Source organism: Dinoponera quadriceps, unplaced genomic scaffold, assembly GCF_001313825.1.
Source record: "Dinoponera quadriceps isolate SergipeBrazil2010 unplaced genomic scaffold, ASM131382v1 scaffold1683, whole genome shotgun sequence".
NCBI classification, from domain to species: domain Eukaryota; kingdom Metazoa; phylum Arthropoda; class Insecta; order Hymenoptera; family Formicidae; genus Dinoponera; species Dinoponera quadriceps.
The window spans coordinates 57,896-72,407 of record NW_014555750.1 but is presented as its reverse complement, the minus strand read 5'-3'; the positions used below and the strand labels follow the sequence as shown (position 1 = coordinate 72,407).

The following is a 14,512-nucleotide window of genomic DNA, read 5'->3' as shown; positions in this document are numbered from 1 at the left end:
TCCAAAATTTTTGTGTTTTCTTTGTTGGGTCGGGTACTTCAGGAACCACTCTCGTATACTTCCTGATATTAAATATTATTTTCTCATTAATTTCGTCACTTTTCAATACAATATGTGATACGTTGCTTTAATGATAAAGAACAAGATTTACGAAAAATAATTTTATACGTATAACCTAACGTCGTGGAATATTGAACTTTTGCATCTTCTAAACTATGAGTCTAGACAGGCTTTCAGCCAGGAAGGGAAGGGCCAAATATTTATTTTCACACAGAATTGATTAGCATGTTTATATTAAAGTTAGTTCTTGTGGACCTTCACTAAAATTTTTTAATATTTCTTTCTTTCGCGAGCATCATTTTTTTATGTAGCATACATATTTAGCATACAACATTCGCATACATAGTCCACTGCAGTCGTATTCCGACATTATTGACCGTAATCAGGTTTTCCGCCTTCGTAATGTACTAAAAAACTTTTCAATGATGCTCATTATACACAGTTGAATCAAAGAACGTATGGTAGTGAAATTAAGAATTTTCCATTACATTAGTTTTCATAAAATATTGCTAATGTTTTGTTAGTAGTTTTTAATTACGGAACATATACTGTAGCTTCTTTGTAGAATGTAAATTATAATGTAATGTATCAGTCACATATCTTTACTTTTATGATTTTCATAACTTAATTGGCTTCCCTCTTATCAAAAATTAAATATAATCAAGTTTTCCTGCTCTCCTTGGCTATGCCCTCGGCTATGCCCTTGTTCTAAGTTATAGATGCGATATCTTTTTCAGGTTTCCAACTTATTTTGGCATTGAAAGCAGGCGATATAATCATGATAATTAAAACCATAGTAGTGCAGTGCGATCTATTGGCACAGATATTTGCCTATAGCTATGTGGGAGAATATCTGAAATATCAAATTGAAGAAGTTGCACATGCGATTTACTGCAGTAATTGGTATTCCTTATCGTTTAAACTGATGAGAAACACCTTGTTTGTCATGGTACGATCACAGGAACCTATTCAGCTAGCGGCCGGCAACGTTCTTGCCGTAAACATGGAAACTTTCATGAGTATAGTAAAAACTTCTCTTTCGTATCTGTCCGTGTTACGTGTGATGGTGGAAACGTAGAGCGAGGATAACCGATGAAAGGCTTGGAAAGATAATCGCACATCTAAACAATATCACGGTTTCGCAAATCCGAAGAAAAATATATTCTTGTCCATATAATAAAATTTTGGACATTTAAGCAATTCGGTGATATTTAAATTGCGTCACTTGACTTAATATTAATTATTTATATGCCTTACATGTATAAATAATATATCCTTAAGCATATACATATGTGTAAATTCTACGTCGCCATAGTCAACTCTGCAGTATCAATCAAATGCAATACCGTGTGTGTACCTCGTGTTGACTGCTCCTCTTCTGTCTCCACCGTTATTTTCTACATTATTTCTTACCGGATATGTGATTTATATAGCAGTATATTGAATTGCCGCTGCAGGAGCATATGTGAGAGAAAGAACGAAAACAGAGGCAGAGAGAAAAAGCACGTAACCGCTCTAAGTCAAAGAAGCCAGATCGTGGGATTACTGTATCGTGGAAACATCACGCTACATATAAAACCTACGGTACACGATTTGTTTTTGTTATTGGATTGTTTGCGTGCTCGTTTTTGTTATTGAATTGTTTGCGTGCTAGAAATACTACATTCTAATTGGTGCATTTTTGGGAATCACATGAATTATGATCTCGAAATCTCACAATCTGGCAGCTCAGGCCTAAGTACGTGGCGTGTTCTTTCTCTCAGGCGTATCCTTGCAGCGACATACTTCTTTGTATTTAAGTGAGACACTCTATATAGCAATGTCATATATATATATATATATATATATATATATATATATATATGATGTGACGATGCAAAATTTTGCCCGTCACTCAGGCCTGACCGAGGGGGAGCCGGGAGCTCGCGCCTTCTCGCGGAGAGAGGGCGATCGAGTGCCGATTTTTGGTCCCGTGCGCCATTTGCGCACAGGACGGATACCCGCGGCTTTGATAATTCTTTCTTTTGAGTGGAGAGACACTCGCGAGCCAGGACAACGGAAGACGAGAGAAAGAGCCCGACGGAGAGGCTGGAGAAAGACGCGGAGGAACAGGGAGACCTACGCCAGGACGGGTGGACAGCAACAGATAATGGGATGACCACCTTGCGATGAGAAAGGCACAAGGTCCCGCGACCCGGTCACAGGTCGGACAGAGAAGGATCCCGTGAAAAGCGCGCCCGGGAGTCCTCTGGAACAACTGCAAACCTTAAGAGTTGCCGAACGCCGCCCGGGAGAGTGTATAGGCGAAAAAGCGTCCTAGGTAAACAGTAACAGACGCAAGGTCCTCAAGGACGCATGATCCAGCCGACGGAACAAATCGGGAGCCGCGTGGCGCAGCGTGATAGATCCCTGGGACGGTTGCTCTAACGAAACGGGACGAGCGAGGCTTGTCACTATGCGGCTCGCACGCGTGCGAACGAGTGAACGAGCGAGCGAGGACCCGGACCGTTGCGGAGTCCAGGAAGGAGCTCCAGAGGAGAAGAGAGACGAGCGTCCGGCGGCGAGCAGTTGAGCGAGTTATCATACAGCCGCGGGCGAAAACATAGAGTCGCAATTAATTCGGGAAAGTAGCTTCGCGAGTACTTTCGGAAGGTTGCCGCCGCTTCTCGGCAGCAGGTAGAGTCGCGACCATCTCCGGAAGTTGCCGCCGCTTCTCGGCGACTAGAGGACGGGACTCGGTCGTCCTAATACATTGCCGGTCGCACAGTCCGCGCTAACTCGAAATCCGAAAGCGTGTGTACGGACTCGCACGTAAAGAATTAGACTATACGTAGGGACTGCTGCCGGCGANTCGCACGTAAAGAATTAGACTATACGTAGGGACTGCTGCCGGCGAGCGAGTACGTCGGAGAGTACCGACCCGGCCGGGGCAGAAACTACTGCCGGGGAGGACCCGGCTGGCGCCCAATTAGAGACCCGGAGAGATTCGCTCAACGGTTGCCGGGCAAGGGAGCTTAAAACACGACGCGAGTAACTTTCTTTGCTGCTGTCGAATGGCATAGATCCGCCGCTGGAAGTTATGTCTCGCGGGACAACAGGCGAGACACGCTCCTTTAGAATCTGTTGCCGAATCTCCCGGGGTAGGAAGTGAAGCCGCCTGTTCGCGAGCAGGCAGGCCGAATCGAACGTTACATCTTTTGTCGGCTCAAACCAGCGTGATCTAGTGCCTCACATGACCGCTGTATGATCGGATAACATTTTTCTTGTATTACTTCAAATCAATATTAAAGCTTTGTCATTGTTACTCCTAACACGTCTCGTCAAGATTAATTACCTCTTCCGGCTCCCCTATATATATATATATACCTTCCTTTAGTGCCATATCTGTGTCCAGGCATAGGCGACTTCTCTCATATGCTTGTGGTGCGCACGTTGATTATACACAAGCATATGGGACCTACAGTTTAACGCCAGTTCCGAATGGCAATGTTTTTAGAGAGGTTATACTAGGCAAAGATACTCTCGATGGTTTGCCATTGCCTTCCAAGAGAAAATACGAGCGTAAATATTTTGGTTTCTACCAGGATTGAACCCAGGACCGCTGGCATATATATATATATATATATATATATATATTGTTACGCTCGCATGGGGAAATAAAACGAGACAACGTTAAGTGGGAAACAACTTCAACTATATATTTGCTATTTACAAGAAAGCACCCGTAACTCACAGACTCAAGCTCTTTCTCTCGCGAAAGACCGACGTACACATCACGGCGATTCGACCGCTCCAGAGAGAATCTCTCAAACCCGTTGTTTATCGGTCAACGCTGATCATCTGTTGTTGACGACTCGTTGTCAATAGAATCAGCTGTACGTTCAGAGCGCTAAAAACGCGTGCATCAAGACACGGGCGTAACAATATATATATATACCAGGTGTAGAAGTATGAAACCGGAATTTCCCTATAGATGATGCTAGCCATCAGTTTAAGGACCGTAAGACCGCTTCTGCAGCACCATCATCTCCCTCTAACAGCTGACGAAGATTTTCAACACACAAAAAACCAAGTTCCATACACCGGTATATTTTTCTATAACCTTAAACATGTCGAGTTTTGTGCCTACAAACTATGATTTGCGGACAGCATTGGTTTTTTGTTATCATTTGAAGAGAACTGCTGCAGAATCGCATCGAATGCTTGTCGAAGTTTACGGTGAACATGCTCTTGGTAAAACACAGTGTTTCGAGTGGCTTAAAAATTGAAAAGTGGTGATTTTGACGTGAGAAACAAAGAGCGTTNTGCTCTGTGTTTCGTGGGATCAGAAGGGTGTAATCTATTATGAGCTGCTAAAACCTGGTGAAACCGTTAACACTGATCGCTACCAACAGCAAATGATCGATTTAAATCGAGCATTGCGTGAAAAACAACCGGAATATGGAAGAAGGCAACACAAAGTCATTTTGCTCCATGATAATGCCCCATCACACACAGCAAAACGGGTCAGGGAAACGATCGAAGCGTTCAGTTGGGAAATACTAACGCATGCGGCTTATTCTCCATACTTGGCTCCGTCCGATTATTATCTATTCACATCAATGGGACACGCTCTCGCTGAACAACGCTTCAATTCGTATGAAAATGTACGAAAATGGCTCGATAGCTGGTGCGCTTCAAGAGAAGAAATGTTTTTTGGTGTGGCATTCATAAACTGCCGGAGAGGTGGGAAAAATGTATAAATAGCGATGTACATTATTTTGAATAAAATATTTTTTATCATTTTCAAACAACAGACGTGTAATTTTTACAAAAAAATTCCGGTTTCAAACTTCTACACCTGGTATATATATACACAGAAATTAACTACTCCTACGATTGAGGAGAGGGACGCAAGACGTGAGGGTGCAAACGGATCGCTGCGTTTTCGCGCTTTTTTTATGAGAGGGCGAAAAATGTAACGTGATTCAGATGTGGGGGTGAGAATGAGTTGCGTTAGTTTATAACGGGAAGTTAGAACGTTAAACAGTTTGTTTTTCTAGGATAGTATGATCTTTCCGACTCTATGGCGCAATGATAGCTAGTCGCGGCATTTTCCTTTATACTATTCGCAGACGGACGTTTTAGGAAATAACAAACGTATCTGGTGGTGCATTATTGAGATCTCATGAGCAAATTTTGGATCTATGTTTTATGACGGGCCAACGTTTTTCCACATCCATCTGGTCTCTTAGGCTATGTTCTTATTACAGATTTATTACAGGGTATCGCTTGGCCAAATGTGTGTTTCCCAATGCAAGAGAACAAAAGTTTATAAGAAAGGAAAAGGAAAAAAATTAATTGCCCATGAAGTACGCAGGACATAACAAACGGATGGAGCATTTCGCCTTTTTCGGAGCGGGTTCGGTGCAGTCCTCTGTTTCGACTGTTGTTTGGTTTCCGGGATATAGTAGTGAATCCAAGTTTCGTCGCTAGTAACAAAACGCCGCAAAAAATTTGCTGGGTTTTTTTTAAACATTTGCAAACAGACGGCTGATGTTCGCATGCGAATTCGTTTTTGCTTTGGTGTAAGCAAATGCAGCACCCATTTTGCACTAAGTTTTTTCATGTGCATTCATTATGCAAAATGAAGTGAACCCGTTTAGTTGAGATGCCTGTGGCCTCTGCTAACTCGCGCATTTTCACTCGTCTGTCGGTCAAAACCATATCATGGACTTTATGGATGATTTCTGGCGTCACAGCTGATTTCGAGATTCCAGAATGTGGTACATCTTCGATGTTTGTTCTGCCACGTTTAAATTCATTTAGCTAAAGTCGAATGGTTGCATAAAAAGGAACTGAGTCATAAAATGTAGGGGAAATCTTCCCATGAATTTCCATCTCTATTTTCCCTTCCAAAAAAAGTTGAATCACACCACGAATTCCAATACTACCCATTTTTCACTGTCACTCGAAACACTTCTGTTTAAGCAACTCTGTCTAAGCAGCTCTGTCAAATAACAAATTACTGTCAGAATGACTTGTAACCAAAGAATATTCATCCATAAGTAAGGCACTTTATGATCACATATACAAATGTCGCCGTCGCCTTCTATTAGTATACGAACCAAGNATATATATATATATATATATGTAATATATATGAATATGTATGTATAATATATACATACCTACTTAATGGAAAAATATTTTATTATAGTATTTTTAAAAGCTCTCGAGATAAGCTACAAGAATATGCAATAAAAATAGAAGTTTCCACTTAAAAAATTGAAGATGGTTTTCACGTAACCTTTAAAAGACTATCAAAGGTCAAACCAACGACACCACTTTATGTCCTCCTCCAAACTATACAACTTTTATATGAAAAATTATTTTCCGAAATATATTTTTCAAGAGATATTTGAGGGTGTCATTTAAAATTGGACATCCTGTATACTTGATTTTCATCAATCTATGTTTTTCAGGAGAAACAAGCAATACGCTCTTGTGTCACTTACTATAAATCCTCTAGGAAAAGAAGACTTAGAATGGAAAATATTTTACAGCACTATTGACGACAGACGCGTCCGAGAACAACATGCCGAATGAATACAAAATTTCCCTTTCCTTTGATGGTCTGTCGAACACGCATGCATTATCCTACCTTTCTGCTTTCATAAAAATATTATTTCCAGCAATTCCGACGAATAAGCGCATTTTGAAAAATAACAAAACGCATACGGTAAGTATTAAAATATAGTACAAAAGCATTAAAATATAGTACAACTATAAGTATAAAAAATAGTACAACTTGAATAAGATATGAGCGCGCGAAGATCGTCTATGATCGACCCGTATTACGAATGCACATCGACATTAGCAAGCACCGTAGTAATACTGTGTTCTTACTTGACTACAACAATGAAGTGGAATGACGATGTGGCGTACGCTCTGACTCCCCTCAAGCTCATATCTGCACCATTAGGGTTTTGGCCCTTACAGGAAAATAATATGTTCGATTTTCTACGCTATATCGTAGTTAGCAGCGGTATTGTACGTTTTCAACTACTGTCTTGCGAATATTCTACGTGTTTAATTTTTGCTTTAGTTTTTTTCTTTGATATACTATGCGTGGCAAACAGATCGCCAATAAAACTTCAGTCGAAGAAAGTGGCTTGTTTGATATGATACAAACACATAAGAGGTAAACACATAAAATAAACAAATTATATATTTAATCATATATGTAAAAAGATAAGGATATTAATAATATAATCTTTCTAATGAACAGTCCGTCTTCTTTGTCTGCATAGATTTGGGTGCTGATCGGCATCTGCTTCGAAATCTACTACAATTGCATCGACTCATACTCGAAGGTCGACGCTTTCTTGATCTTCGGGTGTTCCATTCTGGCGTTACTGAAAATAACATGGTTTCGTATATATGCTGACAACCTAATTAGCAATTTTAACTCCGCCATAAACGATTATTTCACTATCGATAACGAAGAGAAGCGCGTTGTCATGCGACGGCATGCCTTTATGGGGAGAGTGATTTGCTATTGTACTGTGTGCGTCTCTTACCTCGCTACGACGTTCTACGTATTGTTGCCTTTACTGATAGATAGTAGTATCCAAAAAAATGGTTCCTCCGCGGGTTACGGAACGATGTATCCAGTTCCCTCAACATGTACCTTAGGAAGCTTGCCGATCTCAACGACTTTACACGTTGTGCTCCTTGTGATGCAGGCTACTATATTATTTATTAATTGCAGTAGTAATCTCGGTAATGAACCTTAGCACTTTGATATGGTTTACACAAAATGTGATGTATTAATCGCGTGTGTTGAGTGTTTTTCATTGTTTTCAAATAATTTTCATTTACTTACGAAGGCAGTGATTCTTTTTTCCTCGCTATTATGTTGCACGTATGCGGACAAGTGGAAATTCTGAGAACCGAATTTGCCAACTTCGGTGTGAAAACCACAAATCTAAAGGAAAACTTTTCAAAGTTGGTAACGAGACATCATTACCTACTGCATCAAACGATACTTCTAACTGATACGATTAACGTCATTCTAGTGATGCAATTGTTCATCAGCTGCATTCTTATTTGCATAATCGGTAAAAATCTCTGATATCGTCATATAGCTACAAAAATAATTAAAAATTTGCGATTTTAAACTAACATCATAAGAATATGCACAAAAACTATTTTATAATGAAATGATATATGTTTTTTTCAATATTTGCTATATGTCCTACGAAGTAAAATATTTTGTGTAAATAACAGTATATGGAAATAACAATACATAGAACAGTACACCTTGTGCTACAAGGTAATTATATTTAACAAGAAATATGTTAAAAAATAATATGTTAAAATCAGTGTTTGCCTTAGATGATTTTAGATTCATCTAGATGAAGATGAGATGAAAATTATTTTGATGAAAATCTGAAAATTTTATCTTAGATGAGATGAAGATGATTTTGCTTTTAATATATCTAAATGAAAGATAAGTAGCGCTACTTATCTAGATAATTTAGATGATATTGTTTTCATGGGAGATTTTATAAAAATTTATAATAAAAATTACGCAGATTATGAAATTGCACAATGGTTAAGTAATCCGTCAACGTAATCACTCTAAATTTAAGGAACCAACAAAAAAGGCCAATAATCATTGCTCGCTAATTACTGTGTTTTCTGCAATCATTATTTCAGTCTTCTTAGATTAGATGCAGAAATTAACTCTCGACCTTTTTTAGTGAGAATTAAGGCTTATTTACAAAGAATAAAATTATGCTTTAGTCAGGAAAGTAATCTCCGCTAATATCGACACATTTCCTTCATTTTTCAGGTAGCTGATGGATCCCTATTTGATAAAAAGACGGTTTTGAGTCAATGAATTCTTTAATGCAATTTTCGACCTATTCATATGTCTTGAAATGTGAGTCTGCAAGGTGGTGTTAAAGAGACCGGAATAAATGAAAATCTGTAGGCGCTAAATCCGGTAAATACGCCGGGTGTAACAAAACCTGCCAGCTCAACAAATTAAGGCTGTCCTTAATCGCTTTCGCCATGTGAGGTCTTGCGTTGTCGTGCAGCAATATTACCGGTCTACGCCCTTGCCAGTAAAAGGTCTTTTAAGTTCGATTTCATCACTCACATGTTAAAGTTGATGTTTGTAGCGTTCAGCAGTGATAGTTTCACTCGGTTTAAGCAGTTCAAAATGTATCACATCCTTGAAGTCCCACCAAATGCACAAAAGAACTTTTTTGGCATAAATATTGGATTTCGCGATCGATATCGAAGATTCACTCGGATTCACCCATGATTTTCATCTTTTTAGGTTGTCGTAAGACACCCATTTTTCATCTCCCGTCATTATTTTATGCAGGAAGTCCTTTCTTTTAAACCGAAAAAGCAAAAACAGAGCCATATCGCAGCGTCTCACTTTGTTGCCCACGAAAGCACATATGGAATGGTCCTTTTCTTGAATTTTTTCCAGCTTTTGCAGCTAGATAGAAATAGCTGGCTAGATTACTTGTAATGCTGACGCAAGTTCAGATTCGGTCTGGCATAGATTTTCTACCAATAACTGCTCCAAATCGTTATCTTCAAATTCCTTTGATTGTCCAGGGCGTTTATCGTCTTCAAGATTAAAATTTCCATCCCGAAACTTGTGAAACCACTTTTTGCACGTATTATAGAAAATAGCATTCTCTCCTAATGCCGAACAAATATTTCCTTCGCCTCGGAGACATTTTTTTTCAATTGAAACGTGAAAAGTACGCAATGCCTAATATGTACGAGGATGGCCCGATAAGTACTTAGCCTACAAAAGAAAAACGAAAATTTTGGAAAAGTGGCGATTTATTTCTCAACATAGTCTCCTTTTAGCTCGATACAATTGACTCAGCGATGCTCAAACTTCTTTAACCCATCTGAAAAATACGTTTTCTCGAAGCTGCAAAGGCCTCCGTGGCGGCGATGACCTCCTCATTCGACTCAAATTTCTGCCCGGCGAGTGACTTTTTCAAGTTTGGAAAGAAAAAAAAGTCGCACGGGGCCAAATCTGGAGAATACGGTGGATGGGGCAGCAGTTCGTAGTCAAATTCGATCAATTTGGCCGAATGAGGAGGTCATCGCCTCCACGGAGGCCTACTTTGCAGACTTCGAAAAAACGTATTTTTCAGATGAGTTAAAGAAGTTGGAGCATCGCTGGGTCAAGTGTATCGAGCTAAAAGGAGACTATGTTGAGAAATAAATCGCCACTTTTCCAAAATTTTCGTTTTTCTTTTGTAGGCTAAGTACTTATCGGACAGCCCTCGTACTTTGTCGCACAACATCGTGTTCTCTACTGTCACAGTTAATTTTATGAGGTTATGTCGATTAAATTTCGTGTTTTAAAATTGCATTAGGTTGGTATTATTCAGTATCAAATTTGGCGGGAAAAAGTTTCCACTTAAATAAGTGCTACAGTATATTAAATGTTGAGACCGAGAATTAATTTATACGCCTAACATAAAGCCCATATCAGCTCTATTGACTTTGAAGGCCGATCTGATTGGCGGTGACGAATTTTGACTTTTGAAGGGCTTACCATAGTGAAGTGTCATGTAACTAGTATGTTGTAAGTGGTCCATTAAGAGTTAGCAGTCATAATCTGCCGTCGAGTCGGCCTTCACAGTCGGCAATTTGATACAGTGAATTGATCTAAAACTGAACTAAAACAAATAGTCTGTTCTTTTTAGTTGCACCAGTTCAGCAGTGCAGTTAAAAAGAACAGACCAAAGGAGACAAAACCGAAATTTGTTGATTCGTTAAAATCCAATCTCCAATCTCTAGTCTGATACGGACTTAACACATAGGTCCATATTATTTCATTAATTTTATCGAAAAATGAGTTCAGAATATGGACCATAACATCATTTCTGATCATTTTTAGATAACACGTTTTTTTTAATCTAAGATGAAGATAAATATATATCGTATTTTTCTCATCTAGATAAAAATAAAGATGATCTATTCATTTGTAGATTATTATTTAATTTTATTTAGTTTCATAGAATTTTATCTAGATACCGACAAACACTGGTTAAGATTCATGTGTCCACACTTTGGCTGTCCTTGTTTGATGATATTGAAGCGAAAAATCGCATATCAAAATACGAGGGTGGATCAAATTTAAACGAGCCTTTTGCGAAAAAACATATGGAAGTCGCATGGTGACAGGTCTGGGCTGTACGGTGGATGTTCTAGGACAACCCAGTGAATATCGGCCAATTTTTGTTGTGTTAGTGCTGCGGTGTGGGACTGGCGTTGTCATGGAGAAGCAACACACTTCTGATCGGAACGTCGCGCCTTTTTGACCGATAGGCAGCTCGAACTGAAGTTCCTGAGAGATTTCAAGAACAGTTAAGTGCCGATCGCCTTTGATGAATTCTCGAACAGCCTTGGTGTTCTGCGCTATGATGCTAGTGCGGGGACGGCGGCAATGTTTTCAACACGTCCTTTCTTAAATTTTTTACACCACTGCTTCACCCGAGCCCGTGAAAGAGTTTTTTCTCCGAACTGTCGGAGTAAACGGCGTCGAATTTCAGCAGCATTTACATTTTCGTTGACGAGAAACTTAATAATAACACGTTGTGCCACTGCGGGGTGTACCTCTTTCTCGCTCACCGTGATTGCTGCTGAGAGTAAGAAGCACATGGCGCGCCAACGTTATTACTGCCTTCCATATGACCCCCCCCTCCACTGTCCAAAACATTGCAGACCCCTTTCCCATTTATCTAATAGTTATGTATATTATATAAATATAATTGCTATTATACATGATCTAATGTTTTCAAGTTGTATTATGTTATAAACAATATCCAGGGAACATCAACTAACAGTAACATAACATCAATGTTATAATTTATCACTTAACAATGTAAATGTAATATAATACGTTTGTAATATAATAGTTCCATGGCATTTAATGCATTAGAGTTACCATGTTTTATAACTGCTATGTAATACAAACAACAAACATTATATTGCATTAGGAAAACAATATTATATTTGAATAATATTTCTACATATTATTGTAACGTCATGTGTAAAATTTATATTGTATATCACATTTTATAACATTTATATAGCTAACGTTATATTACTTGTTATTTCTCTGTATTATATTACTGCAATAACCGATGTTTACTGGTTAGAAATTTCTATCGCCTCTTTATCGCCTCTTAATCGAGTTTCGCAACTGATAAAGTCAATTCATATGATCAAGGTTACAGGCAGATATGGTGCTGCTTGTTGTATAACGAATGAAATTATCATCATGTTATCTACTCGAAACATTCGCAATGTGTCCTAGTGAGAAACAACATATGGTATCAGACATGTTGAAATATCATGCGCACATAAAGCTTTATTTTTTCTAACCTCTGTTTTTTGACTGTATTCATATTTTTCGTGCTAGATCAAATTCGAATTAATCTGAAGGATTTAGTCTGATGAAAAGAATTGGCTTATGAAAAAATATAGCTTTAGTCTTACATATAGCAGTACGATTTTTATTCAAATTGTTTATTTACCCCTCTTTATAACTGACTTAAGAAAATAAGTTATGTGTATATATGCTATTCTTATTTGCAACGATATATATGTTATGCAACAAGCAAGAAATTATTAAGGTATTATTAGAAATTGATTTTTACGAAAGTAACACTCGTATGCATAATATAAGCAGCATGAATGATATCTTGCTTTCGCAGATAAATATTGTTGCGTAAAGTACGACCGATATCTTACAACGCAAAATTATGCGTAATAAACACTATTGGTATATTATAGGGACATAGCTATAAGTGTAAAATCTTAGGAAATAAATAATTGGCGTGATAACAAAAATGGCTATATCAATTTAATGTTATCTGTTATCTGTATAATCTGTTATCTTCGGCAGATAACGGAGTAAATTATTGTAACACTTTAAAAAAGATTGAAAAAAATTTTCGCAGTTAAAGTCGTCGGTTAAAAGCCCATAAACCCCATTTCTGTGATAGTAACAGAGTTGTAGGCACTATCTTTAAAGGCACATCTATTTTGGGGTATAGTACCAGACTGTATTTTCTCAGAAGCATATCTAGACCTGCTTTTATCTGCAACAGAGCCATTATCGTTCCAGTGCAGGTTCGCATTATCTCACTGAAGGGAAGGAAAGTGAAGTTACATAGAGGCTTCTTTAATTAATAACACGAAAATAACAGTAATAATATCAAAATGTAGTAATTCCCCACCCAACAATGTAAATGCAATAACGCGTGTGTTATGTAAAACTTATATCATTTTGTGGCAAATTCTAACATTGATGTTATGTCACAGTTAGTTATAAGATATTTCCTGAGGTCGAAGCAAATAATCTCTTGACTTTAAACTAACATTATTTCTTACTTGCGATAGTATGAAAGTACGCAAGTTAAATCTTTCAGCTCAAACGCTGTTACATCATTACTCTCTCTCATTGACATTCGCAGATTGTTTTAGTTTTGCGTACATAAACAAGAGGTGTGTTAATAATAGTAAGAATAAGGGCTAAAATTGAAATTGCAAGATCTGTATTTACTGACATCAATAATATTTATATTTCAGTATGTTTTATCTCTGTTCCTCAATTCATTTTTATTTCGGTTCTATTGACGCATTCTTGATAAGCGTGTAAAGCTGCAGTGATAAAAATTAAAAATAAGAGTTTAAATACAATAAAACACTCGCATACATCCTGTCACGTTCATATGCGTAAATAATATATATACATTTAATATATATAATTAATATATATAATATATACATTTAATATATATAAATCAAATATATACATTTAATATATATAATATGTGTGTAATATGTGTTTAACTTGCGCAACTAACTCTAATATTATTTAACAGTTAAGGCTGGTAATTGTAAATATATGTTTATTTGCATATAAATTCAACTATATATAATTAATTATGTCACGTTTTCTACAATGGGTGAAAATAACATAAGGGGTTAGGCCAGTCTAGGATTTTCAAAAAATCGAAATTTTTTTTTGCTTAAAGTACACTTTAAGGTCCTAAAAACATTATTCAATTGGTAGAATAGTGAAAAAAAATTGTTTCCCTGTCCAATCCGCTGTAGTGTCGAAGCGTTCGGAGCAGGCGACGAGCGCATTTTCTACCTGCCGCGGCGGGCTTCCTTTTGTCCCCTTTTTACGACTCTTACCCTCTGCACTAATGTACCAACGGGGCCTGAGGGCTCTAATGGTTCCCCAAAAGGTCGTTAGGAAGTGCTAGTTCATCAATACAGCTGTATGTGTGGGCTTGTGTGTGGGTCAGTCAGCTGAAAAACGACGCCACGCGTGGACGCTTCTTTTTGTTTTCGTTAGTTTTTCTGCTTCAACGAATTACTTTATTGACTACAGTGGTTTTTACTG

General features: G+C 37.9%; 1 protein-coding gene and 1 pseudogene across 1 annotated transcript; both read left to right on the top strand.

The window, feature by feature from the left end:
* Positions 1–797: 797 nt before the first annotated feature.
* Positions 798–1,138, top strand: LOC106745318 (odorant receptor 49b-like; the record flags this gene model as incomplete). The annotated part of the gene is made up of 1 exon (XM_014620818.1): positions 798–1,138. A coding segment is annotated over one exon (341 nt), but the record flags the coding sequence as incomplete, so codon positions are not given.
* A 5,723-nt stretch (positions 1,139–6,861) lies between these two features.
* Positions 6,862–8,176, top strand: LOC106745317 (annotated as a pseudogene).
* The last annotated feature ends 6,336 nt before the right edge of the window (positions 8,177–14,512 follow it).